The sequence below is a fragment of the Olea europaea genome, unplaced genomic scaffold (genome assembly GCF_002742605.1).
Source record: "Olea europaea var. sylvestris unplaced genomic scaffold, O_europaea_v1 scaffold2416, whole genome shotgun sequence".
In the NCBI taxonomy this organism is placed as follows: domain Eukaryota; kingdom Viridiplantae; phylum Streptophyta; class Magnoliopsida; order Lamiales; family Oleaceae; genus Olea; species Olea europaea.
This window is the reverse complement of record NW_019242334.1, coordinates 27,680-53,966: the sequence shown is the minus strand read 5'-3', so window position 1 is coordinate 53,966 and position 26,287 is coordinate 27,680. Positions and strand designations below refer to the sequence as shown.

Below are 26,287 nucleotides of genomic sequence, written 5' to 3'. Positions count from 1 at the left end.
TAACTGAAAGTAAGATGGCTTTCAATGAGGTAAAAGTAAAAGCTTAGGGTGCGGTTGGTTTAGTTTTCTGTTTTTCATTTTTGGTTTCAAAACGATTTTTAGTTTTCTTCCAAAACAACCCGTTTTGGACGTTTTTCGTGTTTTGAGAATTTATAAATAAAAATGCTCAAAATGATAAAAAAATCATTTTGCGTTTTCAATTATAAATTTTAATTCGTTTTCTAAAATGCATTTTTCGAAAATGACAGAATGAATGCGTTTTTCTTGTTTTCGAAAATGAAAAACGAAAAATGGCCCAAAACGTCAAACCAACCGCAGCCTTAGTTACTAGACTAAGATTGGGTATTTAATATCCATATCTTTCATTACCAAGCAAGCAAATGGTCCAAGGAAGGAAATCAATCATTAATTCATTGATTTATGAGCGATAATTATATCAAAATGTGAGTTATTTGTTTATACCATGTAATAAAAGCTTGTAAATTAAATAAAAGTATATAGATACACTTTTATGCTTGTCACAGTGATTATTGAAGTATTTGGTGATTGAATGCTTTTTATCAAGGTTTTTTTTGGATTCACAAGAGATATGGTGGGTTGACTTAATTCTATAGAACTGGTTTGAAGTTGAGAGAGGTAAACTAATTAATTTAGAAAAATTCGATCCAGTAAACATAATTAATTGTTATCAAAATTTGGTGATTGAGATTAAGAGGATATCTTTGGTGAAATTGTGAATCTTAACAATTAAACCATTATATAAAAAATTCACTTACGCGCATGTTAATTATTTTAGCATATTCAAAATAAAAACTCACAAAAAGAAAAGAATCATGGCTAATTAATTTTAATCAAATTGAAGTTAGGAATAATTTGGACTCTTAGACCACTTTATTAACTTTCGCAATTCGTATGCTCGGGGAAATATAAAATCAAAAACAACTAATTTTGGAGCCCAACCAAAAAGTTCAATAACCAAAGTGAAATGGTGTTATTAGTAATTAAACCAAAAGTAATTATTGTACAGCCCCAACTAAATTGTCTTCTGAACATTTCTACAGCTTCAAATTCGAATTTGAAGAGATCTCTGAAATTCTTGTATCCGGAGAAGAATGAAATTGCTGTCCCATAACATTTTCGCAAGAGTCTTCTCTTCAATTCCCTAAAGCAGAGATTGATTGTTGACAGTATAAACCATTTGTTAGTTGCTGACGGTTTCTTCGCCGCTTTGTGATGAGCACAAAACCTTCTCCATCTCTATGCTTACTCTGATCTTTTTGTGTTTCGTTGTTGTTCTTCTCTGTTACTGATTCTGTTTTTTCATCTTTCCCATAAAAAATCTTTATAATTGTACTGTCGTTTGCAATTGCTTCAGCAGAATTACTTGGAAATTCAGGCTTCTTTTAAGTGACTGGAGATACACTTGGAAGATCTGAAGAATTCTGCTCTGATTTCATTATGAAACTAAGCAGTATCTGCTTGGCTAACTCTGCCTTCTCCGCATCAGAACTACTTCTCTTAGATCTTTCACCTTTGACAACAGTTGCAACTTTCTGATCAAGCATTTCTCCAGCAGATCCTACAAGATCCAAGCAATTAGGATCCATCTTATATATGTTTCCTATGGGTTTCTATTTGACAATAAGCTACCTCGATTTACCTTTTTCTAAGGTCTCCTGTGAAAACCCTAAAATCCAAGAAAAAGGAAAAAGAAGAAATTGATTGGCCGTGGTTTTATCGTGCAGAAACAAATCAAAATTTATTTTTTGTTAATTTTTTACGATCTACGTTATGTGCTTGTTTTATTTGTAGCTTGTACAAAGCGTAGAAATTAATTGGCATGGTAAAGTTTAGAGTATTTTTTGTATGCACTTGAGGGGTTTGGTTGAGCAATAATTTATATATCGTAGCAAATTTTCATTCATCAGATTTTGCCTTTTGCCCTGTCCATAAATTTTTGTGTTGATATACTCCATCTTTTGGTAATTTTTTTGACGTCTTAATGTTTTTTTTAATGAAATAAACATTATTTACAATAAACTATTATAAGATATTTAATAAATAAAAAATGTTAAATAATAATGTAGCATTTACAAATAAAAAAAACAATATAGTTATGCTATGAGTTATTTGCAGTTGTTCATTATCGGAGTTGTCCTACGTGATATATATATGATGGTTAATGATTTGCATTAATCGTTACATATGTAATACTTTGACTAATTAAAAGAAAAGTCAAACATATCAATGGGCAGGCGATGGAAAACTCAAACAAATTCATTATCACACTTATTTAAATTCCATTCAAGTCTATAGCACACACAACACACACAAAGAAAACGAACCAGAGAGAAAGAAGAAGAGAGAAAAGAGAAAAAAAAAAAAAAAAAAGGAAAAAGAGGAAGAAAAAGAGGGAAATTCGCCAACGTGTTAGGAATTAAGTTGGTTATACTATTAGGCTTGAATTCCTCAATTTTAAAAAGTAAGTAAAGAGTTATTTATTGTCAAGTTACGTTTAATTTTATAGTTGTTAGATTGTTAGATCAAATTCAATTTTATTGAAGTAGTTAAGTATAATAAACTATGAAATTGAGTAAAATGAAAGAAAAACTAATTTTAGTGATTGAAAAGACTTTAGAAATTGCTTAAAGGCGAAATGATTAAATTTGGGTATCGTCTATTTAATTATTGAAATTACTTAAAATAATTAACTAATGATTTAAAAATTATATCATATTTCAGGTGACGATACAGATATCGAGACAGCTTACCAACCGAGTTGATATTGGCTTACATAGTTCAATTACGCACAAATAGTAAAGAGGCAATTGGAATACTATAACTCGAAATGCACATGGAGTCTACCCTACCAGCTTCCAACTTGCTATATATGCCATTTGCTAGAGTGTAAACGTTTTTCCAAGTGGAAGTCAACCACTTATCACTCCCATTCATACAATGATTCCATATTTTCTTGTTAAAAACACGAAGTCTACTAGTGAATGCCCACTGATTCTTAAATCTTTCTCCCTAATTTTTTTTTCAATTAATAATCACATTTCACGTAAATAAAAAAAACTTTAAAACTACTTATTCCAGTTAGTCGTGCAACAATGTAAATGTATCAACTAATTAACAAGAAACATGATTTTCGAACGTCTAATAACATAAAATAACATTGCTAATTTATTAATGACTTATTATATATGTTCCTTTATATAAGTACATGCATTGAGCGTTAATTGCATCCTCCCTCGAATCTATGGAAATCCTATTAGCAGACAAAATGGGATGCATCGATGATTTGCCACCACCTCCCTCTAAGACTCACAAAGAAGAAAACAAAATGAAAGCCACCAACCTCGATCCACGCTGAATAAGCCACAATCATTTCCTTCTTCGCATGACGATGAGGACGATTACGCTTCTTAGACAAAGGCAAAATCTATTTCGGTTCTCCAATAAAGTCGCAAGCTTTCCCTCTCTCCAATGAGGAAGCAGCATCTTTCCTTCCGCCTAATGGGTACGAATTGCATAAGCATGCACCACCAAATCATAGGCCTCAAGGGCATGGTGGTGGTGTACCAGTACATTTGGGACACCTGAGAATGCAAGGTTCTCCGTTTATTAATCAGGCCGCTACTAAGCTATGCTCCCACTGGTTGGAGCAGCGATTTGTGTGATTGCTTGAAAGATTATCGGTAATCTTCTCTCTCTCTTTGAGACGGGAGTGACAATAAAAAGTTAATAATTACAATCCATATGCCCTAATCTTATTCCTTGTCGCTGTACATCTAATGAAAAATTACTACCTATTTCAGCTCTGGTTACGACGTTCTTTCTCTGTAGTGTAGCATTTGGGCAGATTGCAGAAATAGTTGATTCTGGCCATACCTGAAAGTGTTTAATACATATTAATTTTCAAAAGTTCGTGAATAACTTTTTCATAATAATGAACTAGAGATGCCCCGTCTTTTTGCTAACTAAACAGGATGTATTGAACTAATGATTTATATAGATGCATTTTATGAATGTCATCTAATGTGTCATAAGTAAATTGCTTCCGGTTGTTCAATCATTAGATGACCAAATTCATTCTTTCATAAATGATCACTTTGAGCCAGACTCAAAAGAATTTGAACAATATTCATAGATTCCGACTACTGTGAGATATGTCACACAATTGACAACAAAAATGATGAGGATCAACCAAGTGGTAAAGAGACCAGAAAATCTTGGAGTGATAAGCTCGTTAAATTCAAATTAAAGGATAAATGCAAGTTGTTAATTAGTTATTTGATATTTGGATAGACATTAGTCACAAAATAGTGGAGAGTTGTTATCCTTATTTTATTATAAATAGGAATAAATGTGTACTAGATGCTTATGGCCTATGGTCATCATTTAATAGTGTTATAATCAGTCTTTTATTTATTTTTCACTTCCTTTGCGTATTTTCTTCTTCTACAACACATATGCTAGCTAGCTAGCTATTGAACACATTTTAAGCTATTTTATTTATTTGCACGCGGATCGAGTGGAATGATTTACAGTGTTATTGCTTTTTGCATTGGAATACCATGCATAATGTCATGCACTTATCGGGCCAAGTTGAGGACTAAGTTTAGAATTATTGAAAGCCCAGCACCAAACTGGGTAGTTCATTGCTCTTTGCCAAGAATACAGGGAGCTTAAGGAAAGAGGCTACGACCTTCTATTGGTATACTCTCATCTCTAATAGCATGTTTGGCATAGTATAAAAGACCAAGTAGTCAAATTTTACCCTTTTTTTCTAATGCCTATTTCAATAGCATCAAGAGCGAATACTACTAAAATAAGTAGAAATAAGCAAAGCCAGACATGCTAGGGTCGAATAAACATTTTTCCTCTCTATATGTCTTCAGTTTGATACTTTACATAGAAATTTATTGTTTTGTCTGAATAGGGTGGCAGGGAAATGTTGTAAAGCAGTAGCAACAGATGCAGCAGTTTGCTGGTAGCTTTGATGCATCAAAGGATGATGTGATGCCCTAATTAATAAATTTAGTGATGTAATAATTCAAAGTCGAATGTTTGTTGGTTGGGTTCTTTAAACTTTTATAGGGTGCGATTATGACTTTCATACTTTAAAAGAAAAGTCCTAAAATAATAACCCATTTAAATATATAAATCTTAGCCACATGTGACCAAAATCATCATTGCAGACGTTAAAATCACATATGACTTTAAGCTGAAAAACAAAACCGTTTAACCCCTTACCAATTCTCCTCAAGTCAATTGAAAGTCGTGTGCAAATTTACAATGAAATCGACAGTTTCAATCAAGTGGGAACTCAAATTCCTAGATGTAAATAGGCTAGGGACATAAATACTTACCTTTCAAGATTAAGAACTCATAACACCACCAAGTGAAAGGTTAAGAATTTCAACCCTATTCTTCTGTTTCTAATTGTCACTTGTTTAATTTCCATATTTAATGTTTCATTCGGGAATTAATGATTTCTTTGGGCATTGAAATAAATTGAAACTTTTTCCCATCCCTAATTGAAGAAATACACATAACTAAGAGCAATTATTGTTGTTTATCTAGTGATGCCTTCGAAAGAGCAATAAAAGTTTGCTAAAAATTCTGCTTGTGTGCGTTGAATTCTTGAATTAGAAACCTTGAATTAAACTCCATAAAAGGAGAAGAATAAATAAAATGGAATCGGAATAAATTTTATGAAAGACACTCCATGAAAAGAGGAAGATAAACCTCCATGAAAGGAGGAATTGGAATACAATCCAATGATTATTCAATGTATACATTGGCCCTATTTATAGAGAAAATGGTAGAGTAATTAACAAACTAATCATCTAACTAACTAACTAACTAACTGTTGGGAATTTACTTATACATACACAGCGGAAAATAAAAATTATTTCGATTCCTACGAGGATCCCTTTGTGTTTAGATAGAAATAGTTATAAAGATTGTACCTTTGAAGAATTCTGCAAACCTTTTGCTTTTCTTTTCGTTTCAGCAATCTTGATTCGCCACCCACAGCTATCCAATTGTCCAGCTTCCAACAGTGATCCACACAGAGAACAAGATTGTAGTTACCAGGATTGTTTTCTCTTATGCTAGCAAGAATAATTATGAGAAGAACCTATGGATTGAAAACCCTAGCAATATATTTATATAAGCCCGAACGGGCCTGGTCCTGTCCGGTCCAATGTTTAATTAATCATTTTAATTAAATTCGGTCCGTAAATTAATTAATCCTATTAATTAATTCGGACCTATAAATAACCAACTCAATTAATTAATTTATCCAACAATTGTTAAATTAATTAATTGACAAATTGCAATCTTTCAATTCTCTTTTGTGTGCGACTCATCAGGTTCCCGATCACGATGCCTAACGACGTGAAATATTATTTTGATCTAATCAAAATTGATAAATTAAAACACCCTTTTAATTTATCATCAATTCACACTCGCTGTCTCAGATTGACATCTAGCAATGTATCAAGGCAATACATGTGCGAGAAATGTCACGTGGTATGACAAAATAAAACTCGTTCGTTTACCGTGGAATTATAGTCCCTTCGTCAATATGATCCAATCGATTACGAAATATGGAAGTGTGTCAATCTCGATTAACGATCATATCTTTCACTCCACTATTAAGTCAATACAAGTCGAAAACTCATTTTCGATTTATGAGTACACCTTGACCAAGGATTTCATCATCGACTTAATTGAATGAAACGCAGATCATAATCTCCTACTATCTAAGAGTGATGAATCCTTTATTAATCAATCACAACCTTCATACGATTCTTGACGTATCCGAATGATGTCGTATTAGCGGCACTTTGCAGAGCAACATCCAACACCGCAAAAGTGTGACTGTCCTCATATAAGGTACCATGACGACCTCAAGTGAAAGGACAAATTTCACTGCCGAACGTTAGAGATTAACCACTGACACTCAAATAATTATCCATGTGGAATCTCTCGACGGGTCTCCAATGTTTTGTTCTATAACAAAACAACCACGTGTTCATTTAAGTGTCACTTCACTTTAACTTATGAAATCGGCTACTTACTTTACAAGTAAGAAATGCCACACGTGATGGTCTATCCGTAATATACGATCACAAACGATTTAAGACTCAATCAGATGTAATATGTATCTCACAATCACAACTCCTTGTGATTAACAAATTACGAAGATTTGAATCTACGGATTCTATTATTTGTTTAATTGTCTATTAATTAAATAATAGATCTGCCATTAAATTACATTAATTATGTATCAAAAGTATTTATGTCCAAAGTTGATTGGACCTTGGGCATAATACTTACACTAACAACCTAAATACTAAATAGCTCGAGATGGAAGCTACTGGAAGCAATCTGTTGGAACGTTGGAATCTGGTGAGCTGGAAGACTTCGCTGGAATATTCTGGATTCTTGGCTGGCATGCGTATTCTAACACACCCCTATCAAGATGGGCTATGGAGATCTATCTTGAAGATTAAGGAAAACATTGAATGTACTGGAGAGGAAGCAACACAAAGCAGTTTCACAAGTTAATTGCAATGCCGTTTCATTTTACCCTCAAAATCATTGGGGAACTTCTGCACTATTAATGGTAATTGTGGCAGGTCGTTCAAGTACATATTTCAGATAAGAACTTGTGTTGATAGAGACATCAATTGAAACATAACCCTCCTTTGTGAACTTCAAAGCATTCCCCACAACAGTTAATATGATTTGCAGTAGCCTTTTATCAACAATAGCATAAACAAGTAGATTCCGGCGACAATTGCTCTTCGAAGTACTCAACCATATCATTTCTCTCGGGTTTTCCATGAGCCAAAACATCAATATCAAGCTCTAACTGGATCTCGACAACTTCGCAAATTTCCTAGAAGCCTGTGCTTCAGCATTAGCAGAAAAGAATGCCTTGTCCTTGTGACCAACAACCCATGATTTAATTTCTGTGTCCAACTTAGTTTCATTGATGATCAACAACAATGTGGAGAAGTGACCTAGACGTGGAGGCAACAAGCTTGTCTTTTCGTACAATGCCTTCCAGAGTTTGCAAGATGTTGAGAGATGAAATTTTAGAAATTTCATAGAGCTCTGTGAAATTTCAGAGAACCAAAACTAACTGAAAGAGAGGAGAAGTTTTCATGTCCAACATTACGAACATGAATGACCTTTAAAGTTTGAAGGTTTTGTCATTATCAACACAGAACTGCAATAGGATTTGGCCCGACCCTTATTGAATGCTAGAAAAGACAATCGTATTCCAGTAAGATGCTGGAAAAAACCAAGAGCAGTAGCAGGATGGTCTGAAGCCAAAGTTATCTTCATATTTCATCAACTCCATTGAAAGACAAACATGATTCCAGTAGAATTTTGGAAAACGAAAAATAGCAGCATGAAGCAATCTCTGATCTGATACCATGTTGAATTCTTGAATTAGAAACCTTGAATTAAACTCCATAAAAGGAAAAGAACAAATACAATGGAATTGGAATAAATTCCATGTAAGACACTCCGTGAATGGAGGAAGATAAACCTCTATGAAAGGAGGGATTGGAACACAATCCAATGATTTTCAATGCATACAATGAACCTATTTATAGAGAAAATGGTAGAGTAATTAACTAACTAATTGGCTAATTAACAAACTAATCATCTAATAACTAATAGCCTAACTACCAAACAGCTAGAGGTTGAAGCTACTGTAAGCAATCCATTGGAACGTTGGAATCTAGTGAGCTGGAAGACTTTGCTGGAATATTCTAGATTCTTGGGTGGTACATGTATTCTGCCTAACATTCTAATAGACAAAAATTTCTACTTACAATCCTGAAGAAACTGTGCAAGAAACAAACTCTGATAAAAGGTGGCAGGAAGCTAATTCGAAAGCACGATTGGGGAATGGTGCTGGTAGAAAGTTCAACTGAAGACGACTGGGTCTTGCCAAATTAAAGATAAACCCTTATAACTCAAATTATAGACACAACAATTACAGGAAGGAGGCTGTATCACTGGGACATAAATCAACATTTAAGTTGGTTTCAGTTGAAGTTTTGCATTATCATATACTATTATTAATTGATAATATACTCGAGTGTACTTGAGAGTTCAAGTTTGTGAGAAGAAGAGAAGCTAGAGGAAGAGAGGAAGGGGGAGGTTCTGCCGGGGCGCCCAGGTGCCTAGTTTCTGCCTCCCCGGCAGAAACATGGCGCCTAGGCGCCTCGAGTGCAAAACCAATCAGAAACCTGGCGCCTAGGCGCCCCGATAGTGTATTTATACCCGATTTTTTTGCCTCTTTTCAAAAACACAAGACCTAGGTTCGGTTTTAGAGAGAAAGAAGAGAGAAAACTTGGTGAGAATTCTACAAGTTGAAGGTTGTTCATCTTGGGTACAAATTCTAAGTTATTTTCTTTCTTGGGGATTAACTTGAGGTTTGTTCAAGTAATCCAAACACATTGATTTTCATATATTCCATTGAAAACATTTCTTCCTCCTTTTTTTCTTGTTCTTCAAGTGTTTTGGAAATTTTCACTTTGTCAACTTTATTTGATCATTGGGCTATTTTTGGGAGGTATTTTCCCAACAATTTGGTATCAGAGCTACATCCTAAATCAAGGTGGTTAAACTTCGATTTTGTGGTGAGTTGCTTGAACTTTGTTGTGCACAAGGTGTTTATGAAAATTCCCCAAGTGAACTGTGGTGATTTATTTTCTATAAACAAGTGGATAAATCATGTCTACTAGAGGAATGGTGAAGATTGGGAAGTATGAGATAGAGAAATTCAATGGGAAGAATGATTTTTCATATTGGAGAATGCAAATAAAAAATTTGTTGATTTCTCAAAAGTTGCACAAGGCATTGGCGGGAAAGGAGAAGAAGCACGTTGATATGTCAGACGATGATTGGGAAGAGCTAGATCTTGAGGCACGAGCGTCTATCATTCTTTGCCTTGAAAGAGATGTTGCTTTCTTGGTTGATAGTGAGGTAATGGCGGCGGAGGTGTGGACAAAGTTGTAGGCGAACTTCATGACGAAGACTCTAACAAATCAGATCTACTTGAAGTCCAAATTGTATACTTGCAAGATGGATGAAGGTACACCAATCCGGGAGTACGTCAACAAGTTTGATAGGATCATATCGGACTTGAAGGACATTGATGTGGATGTAGATGATGAGGATCAAGCACTTCTACTACTTCTTTCATTGCCAAAATCTTACGAGAACCTAGTACAAACATTGATGCTTGTGGGTGATAAACTTGTGATGGAGGACACTAGAACGTCACTTCTAGCAGATGATCTTCGAAAGATTGCAACTAGTGGCATGTCTACCATTGGTAACAAGGAGCAAGCTCAAGGATTGTTTGTAAGGGGTAGGGGCAATGTGCGACCAAAGGGCAAGGGAGAAAAATCTAGATCAAGTTCTAGACCTCTTGCGGAAAGGTCTTGTTTCAAATGTGGCGAGCTTGGGCATTTCAAGGCGAATTGTCCAAACAAAAAGGGTTGGAAGAAGAACAATAAGAACAACAACAGTGGGAAGGTGCAAGTCAAGCAAGAGGTAAGCTATGCCTCGGAAGGAGGGGAAAGCGATGAGTGCTACACCATCTCTTGTGATGAAGAGACCTCCGGTAAGTGGATTCTTGACTCCGGATGCTCTTACCATATGTGTCCAAATAGGAAGTGGTTTACTACCTATAGAAGCACCGATGGTGGAACCGTGTTGATGGGTAATAACGATTCGTGTAAAACGGTGGGGCTTGGTTCAATTAGAATCAAGATGCATGATGGAGTGGTTAGAACATTGATGGATGTTAGACATGTTCCTGATTTGCGAAAGAGCCTTATCTCTGTTGGTGCCTTAGACTCCGGTGGTTGCAAGATTGTAACATGGAATGGAGTAAAGAAGGTTGTTCGTGGTTCCTTGATTGTGATGAAGGGTATTCTTGAAGGCAATCTCTATGCACTTCAGGGTACTACAGTTACTAAAGATGTAGCAGTTGGAACAAGTGGAAGTGGTGGAGACCCATGTGAGTACACTCGGCTATGGCATAGGAGGCTTGGGCATATGTCTGAAAAGGGGCTAGATTTGCTAGTCAAGAAAGGCTTGCTAAAGAACTTGAAGAAGCTTTGCATGGACTTTTGTGAGCATTGCGTATACGGTAAAGCACACCGAGTTCAGTTCCAGCCAAGCAAACATAGAAGCAGAGGCATTCTTGACTATGTGCATACGGATGTATGGGGCCCGGCTTCTGTCACTTCCAAAGGCGGTTCCAGGTATTTTGTTACATTTGTTGATGATTATTCTAGATATGCTTGGATTTATTTGTTGAAGCATAAGAATGAGGTATTCGACACCTTCAAGAAGTGGAAAGCAATGGTTGAAAACAGAACAGGAAAGAAATTGAAGACACTGAGATCTGATAACGGTACTGAGTATATAGATGGTGCTTTCAAGGAGTTCTGTGGTAAGGAAGGCATTGTGAGACACTGGATAGTAAGAAATACACCGCAATAGAATGGGGTCGCGGAAAGACTGAATCGCACATTTCGAGAGAAATTTATGTGTATGCGATCCTATGCTAGTTTGGGCAGAGAATGGTGGGCAGAGTCGGTTGCAAATGCTTGCTACATAGTGAACCGATCTCCACATTCAAGGTTAGATGGAGATGTACCTTATAGGGTATTGACAGGAGAACATGCAGATTATGAGAAACTCAGAACATTCGGATGCACAGCCTACTATCATGTCAACGAGGGAAAGCTTGATGCGAGGGCCAAGAAGGCTATATTCTTGGGGTATGCGGCAGGTGTTAAAGGCTATCGCCTTTGGTGTGTAGAGGATTCTAAGTTCATAATCAGCAGAGATGTTACTTTTGATGAGAACTCCATGGTAGCTTCGTTGAAAGCTACAGTACCCGGTGGTGATGATGTTGAGACTACAATGTCTCAAGTTGTTGACATAGAACCTAGAGACCAACCTGACTCTAGGCATGTTCAAGAGGAGCATCATACAGATACTCAAGATGAGAGTGATGATGCACTTGAACAAGAGGCGGTTCAGCAAGAGAATGTACAGGCACAGCAACAACAGCAGCTTGCAGATAACTTGGCTTCCTCTAGGCCACGCCGTACTTACAAGCAAGTTCTAAAGTTGGGGTCAGACGAGCCTTTGAGGCACTATGGGCAGACAAATTTGGTTGAGTATGCACTCTTGGTGGAGGATGATGAGCCTACCACTTTCAAAGAAGCTATTTTAAACAACAATAGCGAGAGTTGGTTGGCGGCAATGGAAAAAGAGATGGAACCACTTCACAAGAACCAAACATGGGAGCTTGTCCCATTGCCCATAGGTAAGAAAGCTATTGGTTGCAAATGGTTGTACAAAAAGAAAGAGGATCCTACCAAACTCGGTGGTACAAGATTCAAAGCAAGGTTAGTGGCTAAGGGGTTTGCACAAAGAGAGGGAGTTGACTACAATGAGATCTTTTCTCCTGTGGTCAAGCACACTTCCATTCGGGTGCTATTGAGTATTGTTGCTCATCATGATCTTGAGCTGGAACAACTCGATGTCAAAACCGCCTTCTTGCACGGGGACTTGGATGAGGAGATCTATATGCATCAACCTGATGGCTACAAGGTTGAGGATAAGGAACGTCAGGTATGTCGCTTGAGAAAATCACTATATGGATTGAAGCAATCTCCTCGGCAATGGTACAAGCGATTTGACTCCTTCATGCTAAAGCATGGTTTCTCTAGAAGTGAGTATGATTGCTGTGTTTATATTCGAAAACTTCGGGGAGGTAACTATATCTATCTTCTTCTATACGTGGATGACATGCTTATCGCTTCGAAAAGCAAGGTGAAGATAGATAAGTTGAAATCTCAACTTGGTAAAGAGTTTGAGATGAAGGATATGGGGGCTACTAGGAAAATACTGGGTATGGAGATTAGAAGAGAGATGACGAACCGGCGAATGTTCTTGAGTCAGAAAGGCTACATTGAGTGGGTTATTGCTAGGTTCGGGTTGCAAGGTGCAAAGTCGGTGGTAACTCCATTGGCTTCACATTTCAGGCTCTCTGGTAAACAGTCTCCTACTACAGCGGAAGAAAAGGTACGCATGGATTGTGTGCCTTATGCTAGTGCAATTGGCAGTTTGATGTATGCCATGGTGTGTACACGCCCAGATATTTCACAGGCGGTGAGTGTGGTCAGTAGATTCATGGCGAATCCGGGGAAGGCACACTGGGAAGCTGTGAAGTGGATCCTGAGGTACTTAAAAGGTACAGTGGATACGGGTCTATGTTTTGGTAGAGATGCATGTCATATAAGTGGGTTTGTGGACTCGGATTATGCAGGTGATCTAGATAGACGACGATCTACTACTGGATATGTGTTTTGCATACATGGTGCCCCAGTTAGTTGGCGATCGATGTTACAGGCTACAGTTGCTCTTTCTACTACAGAGGCCGAGTATATGGCCATGGTAAAGGGAGTGAAGGAAGCATTGTGGTTATGGGGTCTTCTAGATGATTTGGGGATTGAGCAGGATTGTTTGGACTTGTGGTGTGATAGCCAGAGTGCGATTCACTTGGCTAAGAATTAGGTTCATCATGCTCAAACCAAGCATATTGACGTCAGGTATCATTTTGTGCGTGATGTTATAGAGGAAGGTGATATTTCACTCTCGAAGGTACACACAAATGAGAACCCAGCTGACATGTTAACCAAAGTGGTAATGGGTAGCAAGTTTCAACATTGCTTGGACTTGCTTCACATTAGTCCGTGTTGATATGCCCGAGAGGGCATGGCCTTTCGGGGCGAGGTTGAAATGAGGTGGAGAGTATATGAAGGTGGAGGTGAACTACGGAGGCTTGATCCCGAGTTATGGGTACGTAGGCAATCATGGTTTGAATGATGCAGTCGAGTTGGTGCTTGCTACTTCTTCTTGTGTTCGTCCAAAATTTGAGGTCTATCAAATGATGTACGAGATGGAGAATTGTGAGAAGAAGAGAAGCTAGAGGAAGAGAGGAAGGGGGAGGTTCTGCCGGGGCGCCCAGGCGCCACTCACATGGCGCCTAGGCGCCCCAAGTGCAAAACCAATTAGAAACCTGGCGCCTAGGCGCCCCGATAGTGTATTTATACTCGGTTTTTTTGCCTCTTTTCAAAAACACAAGACCTAGGTTCGGTTTTAGAGAGAAAGAAGAGAGAAAACTTGGTGAGAATTCTACAAGTTGAAGGTTGTTCATCTTGGGTACAAATTCTAAGTTATTTTCTTTCTTAGGGATTAACTTGAGGTTTGTTCAAGTAATCCAAACACATTGATTTTCATATATTCGATTGAAATCATTTCTTCCTCCTTTTTTTTCTTGTTCTTCAAGTGTTTTGGAAATTTTCACTTTGTCAACTTTGTTTGATCATTGGGCTATCTTTGGGAGGTGTTTTCCCAACAAAGTTGAAGTCAAAAGAGTTCATATTTGTCTAAAATAATCGATACACATAAGATATATGAAAAAAGAACTACCGAAACTTATATATAATGTCTTTTGAATACACATGTTTGATATACGTTAACTATTTTCGATAATCATTTAGATCATTCGATATGTTTATGATATAGTTCTTGAAATGAGCTTCGAGAGAATATAGAAGATTTATGCATTTGATTACTGTACAATCGTCGATAAATTTTTAAAATTACTTTGTTATCGAAATTTTTAATTTTTTAAATGATGTCTCTTTTGACATTAAAAAAATAAAAGTTTATTAGGAAATTTTCTAAATGATGTAAAAAAATTTATTATATTATTTAAAAAATTAATTGATCGAAAGGAAAAAGTAACAATAAAGAAAAAATTCTTAAAAATGATCGAACTTCTTTTATATATAAATTTTTTTCAGATATTAAAATAATTAAGATGAAAAATTAGTTGGTCTCAATGTTTTTATACTCGAAATGTATTTTCTGGAGATATGATGAATGCTCCCTTGATGCATGGATTAAAAACCCAAATTATTGGAGCTCATAATTTATATATCAAACATTATTTTAGTTTGAGTGGTTATTTTACATATAAAGGACGTATTTGATGATAACCATATTTGATATAATTAAATCGTGTAATCAATCAAATCTTTTTTTATTGTTCAATATCCAATCGATGTAATGAAAAAAAAAATTTATTTACATATAATATTATTCTATGGAAGATTCTGCCATTGAAATAAAAGAGAGAAAATGGTATAAAAAAAAAATTAATGGAGCTAAACACAGGCTGAGCCACAATATAACATTTTATCACTAAAATTTTTATTTAATCACCCAATTTTGATATATTTGAATTTAATCCTCCAAAATTTATATACATCTAAAATATTCAATATCGTCAAATAAATTAATCGACATCTTTTTGACTGAGTATTAAATTTTTTCAACGTTGTGTTAAGTTTTACTTTGATTAACTGCTTTTAAGAAGTAAACAATATACATGATTCAATATACTCCGTGTCACGTTATAAGAGTAAAATAGATTTGTATAAAAAGAAAAATATCAATCACCAAGAAAAAAAGGAAAAAAAATTATTATGACAATACTCCGTGACGCCTTTTTTTTTTTTTTTAAATGATATTCAATGTCAAATTTTTTTTTTTCATTGGGTGATTGGTATCTTTTCTTAGTAATTTTTTTTTCATTGGGTGATTTATTTAGTTTTTTTATTATAAAAATCTACTATAAATCTTCTATATTCTCTCGAAATTTTTTCAAGAACTATGTTATAGACACATCAAATGATGTAAATGAATATCGAAAATAATTAAATGTACATTAAATGTGTTTGTTAAAAAATACGTATAACTCGTCATTTTTTCTTTAAAAAAATCAATTATTTTATTAATGTTTATTATTTTTTCGCGACCATTTTCTCAATATAATTTATATCATTTTCTTAAAAGAAAAATTATGTGTATGGCATAAACTTTTTTTTTTTTTAGACGTAAAAATTTAAATCAGGTAAAATAGGGAATCAAACCTTTTAGGTAGCAGACTATTTTTGACTTTTTATTATTTTGTTTACATACAGAAATGCCATTAGACTCTTAGTATGAGAGTTACTGTGCAAGGGAATGAGAGTAAAATGGGGAACACCTAAATACGTCCTGAATGAATAGTAACCGGCTGATTCGCTCTTTTAAGATAGCAGCGAAGATAGAGATAAGAGTCAACAATTGTGGGTAAGGAAAAATCCATGTTATCCTTTTTGTTATAATGCTTCATAAATGAATAGTAAATGAGGGATTGCCTCTTTTAATATAGTAGGGAGATGGTATGGATTTATTGTTTTTTTGAGGATAAAATAGGAAAAGAAAATGCTTCATATGGTAAATGGGGGATTGCCTCTTTTAGTATAAGTCCACTGCCCGTGCAATGCACGGGCTTTGTTATTTCCAAGATAATGTTAGCGTACCTAGAAAAATAAATCGCTCTTTTTTTTTTTTTTTTTCCTTTTTTTGGTGACTTGTTCTTAAATCTTCGATGCATAATATAACTTTTTTTCATGCACTCGCTTCTCTAAAGTTAAGAATTGTCAATACTCAACTTTATTATCAAGCATTATGAAACTAAGGAATAATTAAGAAAGAACCTATTTTTTATTAAATGGCAAATGGAACCTAATAACATTGAAAAATTGCAATATAAGTAGTAATCTTGGATGACAAAAATCATCAAGGTAATAAAAGCAATCATCTAAGCGCCATTTTGTCAAATCAAATTCTTCATCCTGTACAACCTTCTTGATAAAATACTTCGAGACAAGAAATGAAGAGTTCTTATTTAACTTGATTCACCTCGAAGCAACCAAAGCATGGAACACACTTCGTCAAATTTTTTTATGTACCATGTTAATTTAGGTACTGATCACTCACCCAAGAAACTAATGTGCGTAGGAATTGCAATTTTTGACCAACATTCTTTCTCCTAGCCTCTTCATGGTCCATGATGCCAGTAGATGTAATCAACAAAATGTATCCAAACTGAAAAGTACAATGATAGTCAAACAATTAAAAACAGAGGTATTGAAGGAAGGAAAATAAGAAAAATGAGATTCAATTTTGAGGATTTGAGCAATTATCATTCACATTGATAGAGTACCATTGCACACCCAATGTGGTAGGCTAGTATTTTTTGAAGTGTAATTATTATACTAAGTACAATATGCTTAGCCTATCAGGGAAAGGACGAATGAAATGAGGGTACAATCAAACACAATAATCACATTTCATGATAAGAACATGTGAAATTATTTAAGAATGGAGATGTCCCATTCACATACAATTGAAAATGCCTTTATAAAAGTTTGAATAAGAGAGTGTCTGTGATCCAAAACAATATTCCATGAAACAAAGTTACATGTGCAGAACAAATATATCATCATATGGCCTGGTTGATAGCTCAATATTCCCCAAGTGATCATCATCCAAATATTAATGTATAGTATTTTTATACATTGCCTGCCTAGACGGAAGTAACCTTGCAGTTCATCCCTCAATTTCTTGAACACCAATATCAAAATGAGGGCAGATGATTTCACATTTGTTCGACCACAATTTTTCCAAATCAGTAATAATCAACGTCCTCAAACTTTCCGATGTATCCTACACACATCATAAAGAATTAATGATATAGATGGAGTTTCTCATACTTAAATGGACGAAGTAATACCACATCATGTTTTTTATACTATGCTTTTACATCATGAAGAGAAATTTAATAATGACTTTGGATGATGGTTGAATCATGGCTTGACGCTTTCATCTCATCTATTCATTGATATGCTCTTAAGAGCGTCATTAAAGACATTAACTCCCACCATTTTTGCTTAAAAATCAAGCTATATCATGAATAAGAACAAGGTATCAGATATCATCATTTTGATTAACTTAATTGAGAAACAAATTCTCAATGCCAATGCAATCAAATATTAACTGAATTTAAATAAATGCACAAACGAATATTAGCATATAAATATTTGAGTAATTGGTTTGAACACAAATAAAAAGGAAATTCAACCAAGTAAAAAAAAATTTACAGGCATAAATTTTATTTTTCAATTGATGTAAGTATTAAAATGTTGTTGTGTATTTGTCAACACTTGCGAATAAATCTAAGGATTCATAAAAAATGCATTGTTACACTATATAATAATTTAAACAATTAGTTACCAGAAACCATCTGTTCATGTGCAGTAAAATTATAAAAAATGTAAAGAGAAATAAAGAAAAAAGAATAAGGTATCAATTTCACAAAAACCAAAGGAAAAAAGAAAACTATACAAAATATGAGCCACATGCAAGGTCCAATTGAATTGCAGCTAAAATCATCTGATTCAAAAAATATATATTAACAGTTGTACATAAAGAATGCTGATGCATTATACACATACACACAAAAACGAATTCCCATATTTATATGCAATTATAGCTTACTCGAAAGCCTGTCGACATAAAGATCTACAGACGCCATCCCTTTTCTACTTGTCAACAAACTCCTCTTCATCAAAGAACCCAAGAGTCTTTACCCTTGGGTCCCTACGAGTTTTTTTTCAGTCGCTTAAACTTCTTGCTCTCCTAATCAGTTTTAATAAAGCACAAATAATTAAAAATTACTAATTTAATTGAATCAACAATTGCAAATTTTACAAAAATCACAAAAGAATACACACGTAGAGAAGTCATAAAAATATTTTCTCTTAAACCATAAAAAAAAAAAACTTTAAAACGAAAAAAACTCAAAACACATCAACAGAAGTAGATCCCACAATCATTAGCCATCAACTATATAAAAACTAACAATGCAATATGTCATTTTTAGCATTAGCCTAAATTCTCTTTTCGTAACTATAATACATCTAAGTAAATGAAGAAAAGTAGAAGTAAAGTAGAATAAAAATAACCATGTTTTCATGTCAATACAACGGCTACCAAGGGAATCTTGAGCTTTAACGACTCTGAACTACTCCTTGTAACAAACTCTCTCTCTAAGTGATCTACATTAAATTTAAGAAATGTTAGAAAATCAAGAGAATAGAGAAAATCGAAGGGGATTACAGAATTCCCTATATCAAAAAATGATATATGATATATATTTGCTATCATACCTTGTTTCTTACCTAACACAATGGATTTCTCACTGATTTTCTCTTTTCCAACAAAACTTTCATCTTTCAATTCATCCTCTTTGTTTGAGCTTAAAGAAGTAGATGATGAAGTCAGGGGATATAACAAAATAGAAAATTTTAATGAAAAACCTACCCAACAAGAAATGAAAATATTCCATGATAAAACTTAAACCAAAGCTATCAAGAAAGATAAATATATAAAATTTCAATGATCTTACATTGAATTGCAGATTATTGTTAATTGTATCACTTACAAGCTCCTGATTGAGACCTAAATCAAGTACCAAAATAATAAGTACCTAAAAGGTCAATATCAACATTGATGTAATCATATCTCTAGATGTCAAAAAATAAAAAAACATATGTCAATTTTCAAGTGCCAGTAGATGTGTGTGTGTGTGTGTGTGTGTATCTGTGCTATGAACATGTATATATATAAACTCTTTCGGCCCTCAAAAACCATATACACAAATGAGATTATGAAACACGAGTTTTTACAAATTTCTCTATATTGACAACTTTTTTGTGTAATCAATCTTCTGGAAAAAACATTGTTAGTGTGAAAAAGGAGAAATAAGATCATATATCTAAAAATAAACCAAATTAAAGAAATTAAATCAATTAAAAATAATAATAATTCTAATCTCACCTTTGTAAATCGTAATTAAGAGGTAGAGGATGAATATGGGATATTTCTATTTATCAACGAAAGAATTTCCTTGTAAACAACATTTTTTGTACATGTGTTGTGTAAATTGTCTGTATTTAATGGTTTCATTAGAACTTTTATAGATGTGCTTATTTTTGTTTTTGATAATGCTATATAAAGTTGACCATGACAAAAAATTGGTTCTGGAAGGTACAAGCCGACAAAATCAAGTGTTTGACCTTGCACTTTATTTATTGTCATTGCGAAGCATGGTCTTATTGGAAATTGAGTTCTTTTGAATGGAATTAAGTTTCAATCATTTTTCAAAGGTATAAAAGGAACCTTTGGTAAGAAAACATATTTTTCACAATATTCGTCAGATGTAATTTCAACAAGAATTGCATTCTTTTCAAATTTGAGACAACTAAGACACGTCCTATTGCATAACCCTTCAGAATGATTGATATTTCGTAATAATATCACAAGACAATTTACTTTAAGTTTCAATTCGTGTGGTGGAATACCATTTGAAGTCAAGCTATTTAAAAAATCTTCCTGTAGACTCTGTTCTGATTTATCAATTGCTTCATCAAAACTATAATATGTATAAAGTTGACCAGAAATTTATTTGAATATAATTCTATTAATATGATCAACACATTCATTCGTAGGTATAAGAATCACTCGATTTGCCATCGTATCTAGATTATCAGCATATGCTTCTATATTCAGGAAAACATGATGTATTAATTTCTTCAGAGATGTAATTTCTTCCTCAAATGGTAAAACTATATTGTCAGGAAGTTTGATACATCTACAAGTGTGTTCTTCTTCTGTTCCATCTCCAATTCTTAACAAGAAATGACAAAATGTGGGATCAAGCTTTGTCCTCATATTTTCAACTAATGGTGGATGGAAATACGAAGGCCATAGATAAGAGAAAACTAAGCTAGCATTCATAATGTCTTTCTTTTTTCCTTTTGGTACAACTGGTAGAACTTGTCGAAAATTTCCTCCGAGTACTATCACTTTTCCACCAAAGAGTAAATTACAATCAGTAATATCTTTGAGCATTTTGTCTAGAACTTCAACAACACAACGATGTACCATAGGTACTTCATCCCAAATGATTAACGTAGACATTTTCAATAAATTTCCTAAAGCTGATTGTTTGCTAACTGATACGTTGCATATCACGTTCTAATTAATTTTCCTTAATTAACTTAATTGTGTCGTTTTAAATAGTAATATGGCAAGTAAGGGTTATTTTTCGCAGAGGATTGATTCAATTATGTCGATTGTGCACTAAAAAGTAAAATTAATAATAATAGACGAAATAGATTAAATGGAGAGGATGGTTTGGTTTGTTGAACTAAGGAAAGTGATAAATTTAAACTAGAAAAGACTTGAAATTTGAAATAAACAAAGTGGTTCTTGATTGAATGCGAGAAAATGTGATTCGAGGATATTTCGTCACCACGAGAATGATTTTCAAGTCAATTACAACAATAGATTTTCGTTCTCGAGATTAACAACAGTTCGAGAATAATTACAAGTTCAATTACCTTAATCCCTTCTTACATGTTAGTCGAATAAAACAAGCTCTTTACTCAACCTTATTCATTAAACAACCTAGAACAAGTTCTCTAGATTTAATTTAACAAACACATTACGACAAAAGAGATGAATTGAATTAAGGGTAAACTCGCAAGCTCGATTTACAAACTTAAGTATTAATCCACATACATTCAATTGAAAATTCTTCATAATCTATCGAAATGTAATTGCTACTAGGTTTTAGAATCAATAGCTATTACGTACTACTAATTCCAAAATAGCATTATCAAAACAATTTAACCATTTAGTTGTATACCTAAACAATCAAGAAGAACAAAATAAACATTAAACACATTTATCAAGAGAATTATAAAGCACTAATTAATTGAAAATCATAACTCGGGTTTGAAATAATCCCCAATCACAAAATATAATTAGTTACCCATAAATTATCCACAAATAACTAACAATTTCTTACAAAACATTGATGGAAAAAGTGAAAAGAAAAACTTATTTATAAAGAGAGAAATTGTTGAAAATCTTTCAATATCAATGGGTCATCTTCTCCAAACTAATGCACCATTTCCATAATCCAATTTTCTCCAAAATATCTTAGAAAATAAAGGTGAAAGGAAAAAGGAAAAACAAAGAAAACAAGAAGAAGAAGAGACAGCTGCCTCTCAAGTTCAAGAATGAAAATCTTGTGTTTGGTTGAATGTTTTAACCTAAAACATAAAGGAAATTGTAGCATTAGTCCCTGGAACTTTGAAAACAAAAAAAAATGACCCGGGTGGCGCCTGGGTACCACAGTTTTTGTTTTTTGTTCAGGGGCGCCTAGCTCGCTAATTTTTTTTTTTTAAATCTTCTTTCAACGGCGTCTTTGGTTGTCTTCTTCGTTTGCCTTCATCTTTAACTCATTTCTCACATAAATTCCTTTAATTCGTCGTTTAATCTCAAGTTTTCACCTACAAAATAAAAATAAGAAAATTAAGTAATAAATCGCTAATAAAACTCGCAAATATCTAAGTTTAATGGTCCGAATAAGCGCAATAAACCCGCATTTATCACTAACAGAACAACTGATTTCACCAATTATTTCTAAAGGAATTTTAAATCTTGAATGAGCGATTCGACCTCCATGTAATAAAAATGCAGATACTCCAGATGATGCTACTACTAAAGCAATTAAATTTTGTGACCTTACACCAGCGAGAAGTGATTTATATAAAAAAGTTTCCCTTGCCCCACCTAGACCGTCAATGAAGAAAGCACTACTTGATTCTGATTCTACTCTTTCCATAATCATATCATATGCAAATTGTTGTTGTTTATTTAATCTTGATGTAGAAGCAAGGTTCTCTTCAACATCTACAAGAATCGTCTCCTCTTCAATCATTCTCTTCAACCTTTCATTTTCATCTATATTCACATTGAATGACACCATTCCATAGCCAACGTTTATAAAATAGAACGGATGTCCTCTAAAGCACGTACTTCAGCTACCTCCACAGATTTATTTTCATGTACATAGTCATCAATCATATAAGCCCTAAATTTATCCTATAACAACTTCGGATTATTAGGGTTGCAAAGAGAAAGAAGCGTAGCAAATAGACGTCTTAAAGAAGTAAGGATTTCATACAGAATAACTTCAGATAAATATTCTTCACAATGATTGTCTCCACTTAATAAATCATGTAGAAGTGCTGCTTCTCTATAGGTAGCAACAGTTAGCCCATTGACAATTCGTAAATCATTAAATGATGTTGGTCCTCTAATATGATTTAGAAGAATACGGACGAAGTATTGTTCTCCTTCAGATGGATTAACTGTGACAATTCATCCTACAACAATTTGTTTTTTCTAATAGTCCAAATTTTTTTTTTTTTTGAGTTCCAGACAAAATGTGATGGAAAATCTCGATATAACAATGTTCTAGCAAATTCATTTGTTTCATTCATGCAAAAAAATTCAATCAACATAGTTCTTCTCGTATTTTCATTCTGAAGAATAGTAGATAAATCGTCATGATCTTCATATGTAATTTGTTGATGATGTTCAATATGAAGTTGTAAAGAATAAACCAGTGGATGTATTTCACACAAGTTGAAAGAGAAAATCATCAACATAGCTTCAGGTGAGGATATCCATTTAGCAGATTGGTAAGCTAATATTTCATCAATTTCCTTGTTCATTTCATTGGTACCAATGGAAAAATTAATACAATCATGTCCTTTGCACACATATTTGCATAAATATTTTACAGCTTTTATAGAAGAACATACTTCAACACTGATGTGACAGTCAAATTTCGCACTTAAATAAAAATAATATAGTACGACCCAATGATTGTCTAACATATGGCATCTAACTTTAATAGAAATATCATCATCACAACGCTTATACAATGGGTATGTATTATAACCAAATATGGTGGTATTACAAAAATCCCTCGAATATTTATTTTTACAACCTTTATTCGTCTCTATACATATATTTTTAGGATTTAGATTTCCACAAGAACCATGTATATTATGTTTCACAATAACAGAATGAAGATGGGAATATTTATTTTTGTCAGGAATTTCACAAGACACTAACCTATCAACTTGTTCAGCATAAGAGATTTTATAGCCACAGTTAAAAATCAACAATAGATGTGCCTGAGGAAGATCTCTTTTTTGAAATTCAATTACATATATGATATATGTGAGCAACAATTGCACCTAATACATTTTTCTTTATTTTTGTCAGGAATTTAACAAGACACTAACCTATCAACTTTTCAGCATAAGAGATTTTATAGCCACAGTTAAAAATCAACAATAGATGTGCCTGAGGAAGATCTCTTTTTTGAAATTCAATTACATATATGTGAGCAACAATTGCACCTAATACATTTTTCTTACATAAATCATTCTTTAATTCTTCCAACTTTGATCTGAATACACATATAATTAAATATGGTCGATTTTGAACTTTATCATTGTGTTTCAATTCTTCTTTAATTTCAAGCCAATTTGGATTACAAGTTATAGTTAAAAATATGTCTGATTTTCCATAATGTTGTACAAGAGTCATTGCATCCATATATCTCCTTAACATATCTCTAGGGCCACATGTAAAAGATTGTGGTAAAACAAACTTTCTTCCAATTTTAGAACCCCTTGTTTCCGCATTTTGAACACTATGTACAATACCTTGATAAAGTTCAACACAAATTCTTTTTTGGTTATTACGAAAATAATCTAATCTAGCAGTTTCAATCTTAACATACATATCTACAACATATTGTTAAAATAGTCTATCACTGTGGAGCAACAAATACTTACCAGGAAGCCTAATTTATAACTTGTATGCATAATATTCTCTACAAGAAAGTTGAGACCATTTTGGCGCTCCATTAAGTACTGCAGAATGTCAGAAACACCAATTTCAATAATCATTAGAAACATTCATGTCGTAGTTTTTTCAAAATGGACTAAAATGTATATATGCAAACCTTCGTTCTCTTGTTCAATAATTCCAGTTGCTGAATTAACCTTGTTAGGAAATAACACAGATTCAGGTAAATGTTCAAGTTGAGAATTTGTGATTTTGTGTCTCTGAATACCTTCATGCCAACCAGATTCATCATATGGAAACAATAGAGGATATTGCATTCGTAACAACCATAATAATAATGTACTTTGTGTGAATCCCCAGAATGTCCATATATAGTAATATCACAGACACGAGCCTTCGCATTATCATCATCCTCGTCCCATACAACACCTACTTGAGAGGATGTAGGAGTATTGAAAACTTTTTGGTCAACTCTTAGGTCACATCTTATCTGTATTGTATTTGATGGTTGTGCAAATCAGTCATATCACTTAAAGACTTGAAGAATTTACTATACGGATTCACTTTCAGGATCTCGATTAAAAGAATCAAAGTAGATTCAACAAAATTTTCTGAAATTCTCATACAATTCTGAAATTCATTATCTGTATCATAAAAGTACAATTGCATATAAGAAGGTGCATTATTCTTTGGCATCAATTGGTTTACATAATGATATACTTGTCCTTGAATTCTAAATGTATATATACCTCTGTATGCTTGAAAGAATTCTTTATCGTACTTTACACCAAATGAAGTGAATGCAAAATAATTATTATATCCCCTTGCAATTTTCTTGAGCTCCATGCATGTAGGTTCTTTAGAAGTAAACAAGTTGTACAATTCGATTAGTGATTCAGGCGTAAAAAAGTTTAACTTTTCCATCCGAACAACAAAAACCTTTATTTTCTCTATAAAACTTTCGGGCACCACAATATTTACAATCCATACACGTAGGTAATATATATGCAATAGTTGGTATATTTAACAAGTCAGAACTCCCTTGTAGTTCAGAATTTGAAATAAACGATGTTTGAGCTCGATTTGATTCCAAAATATTTACAACCTTGTAGTTGGTAATATTTACAATCGATGCGATGAATTTGAACTCGATTCTGCCAATCCCTTTTTCTTTGAGCTCGTTGTTGGCAAATGAAGGCATTATATGACTCATTTATATTTTTTGAAACAACTTGAGGGTTAACATCATGTTTTCCATCAATATTTGATTCCAAAATATTCATTACAACAATAGAATAACTTATGGAATAGTTAGAAGATCAGCGAGCAACAGAAAATGCAAAATGCTGTGTAAATCCATTAGCACGTGTTAGATTATGTGTGCAGTAAAATTTAATTTGACAGTATAAAAACTATCTAAAAGATTACTAAATACAAACTCTCACAATACGGTGTGTGCTTCGCTAAACTTTTATAATGTGGTAGTTTAAAACTAAACACAAAGAAGATATTTACGCCC

The 26,287-nt window shown here is 33.7% G+C and overlaps 2 protein-coding genes across 2 annotated transcripts; both read right to left on the bottom strand.

The window, feature by feature from the left end:
* Positions 1-18,253: 18,253 nt before the first annotated feature.
* LOC111382016 lies at positions 18,254-21,009 on the bottom strand. Its single transcript, XM_023005876.1, has 7 exons — positions 20,526-21,009; positions 20,209-20,450; positions 19,436-19,516; positions 19,351-19,394; positions 19,197-19,285; positions 19,021-19,085; positions 18,254-18,271 (listed from the first exon to the last, which is right to left on the bottom strand). The coding sequence occupies exons 1-7, from the start codon at positions 21,007-21,009 to the stop codon at positions 18,254-18,256; spliced, it is 1,023 nt and encodes a 340-aa protein (XP_022861644.1).
* A 1,367-nt stretch (positions 21,010-22,376) lies between these two features.
* On the bottom strand, positions 22,377-22,867 carry LOC111382015. The gene is made up of 2 exons (XM_023005875.1): positions 22,436-22,867; positions 22,377-22,388 (listed from the first exon to the last, which is right to left on the bottom strand). The coding sequence occupies exons 1-2, from the start codon at positions 22,865-22,867 to the stop codon at positions 22,377-22,379; spliced, it is 444 nt and encodes a 147-aa protein (XP_022861643.1).
* Between the last annotated feature and the right edge of the window lie 3,420 nt (positions 22,868-26,287).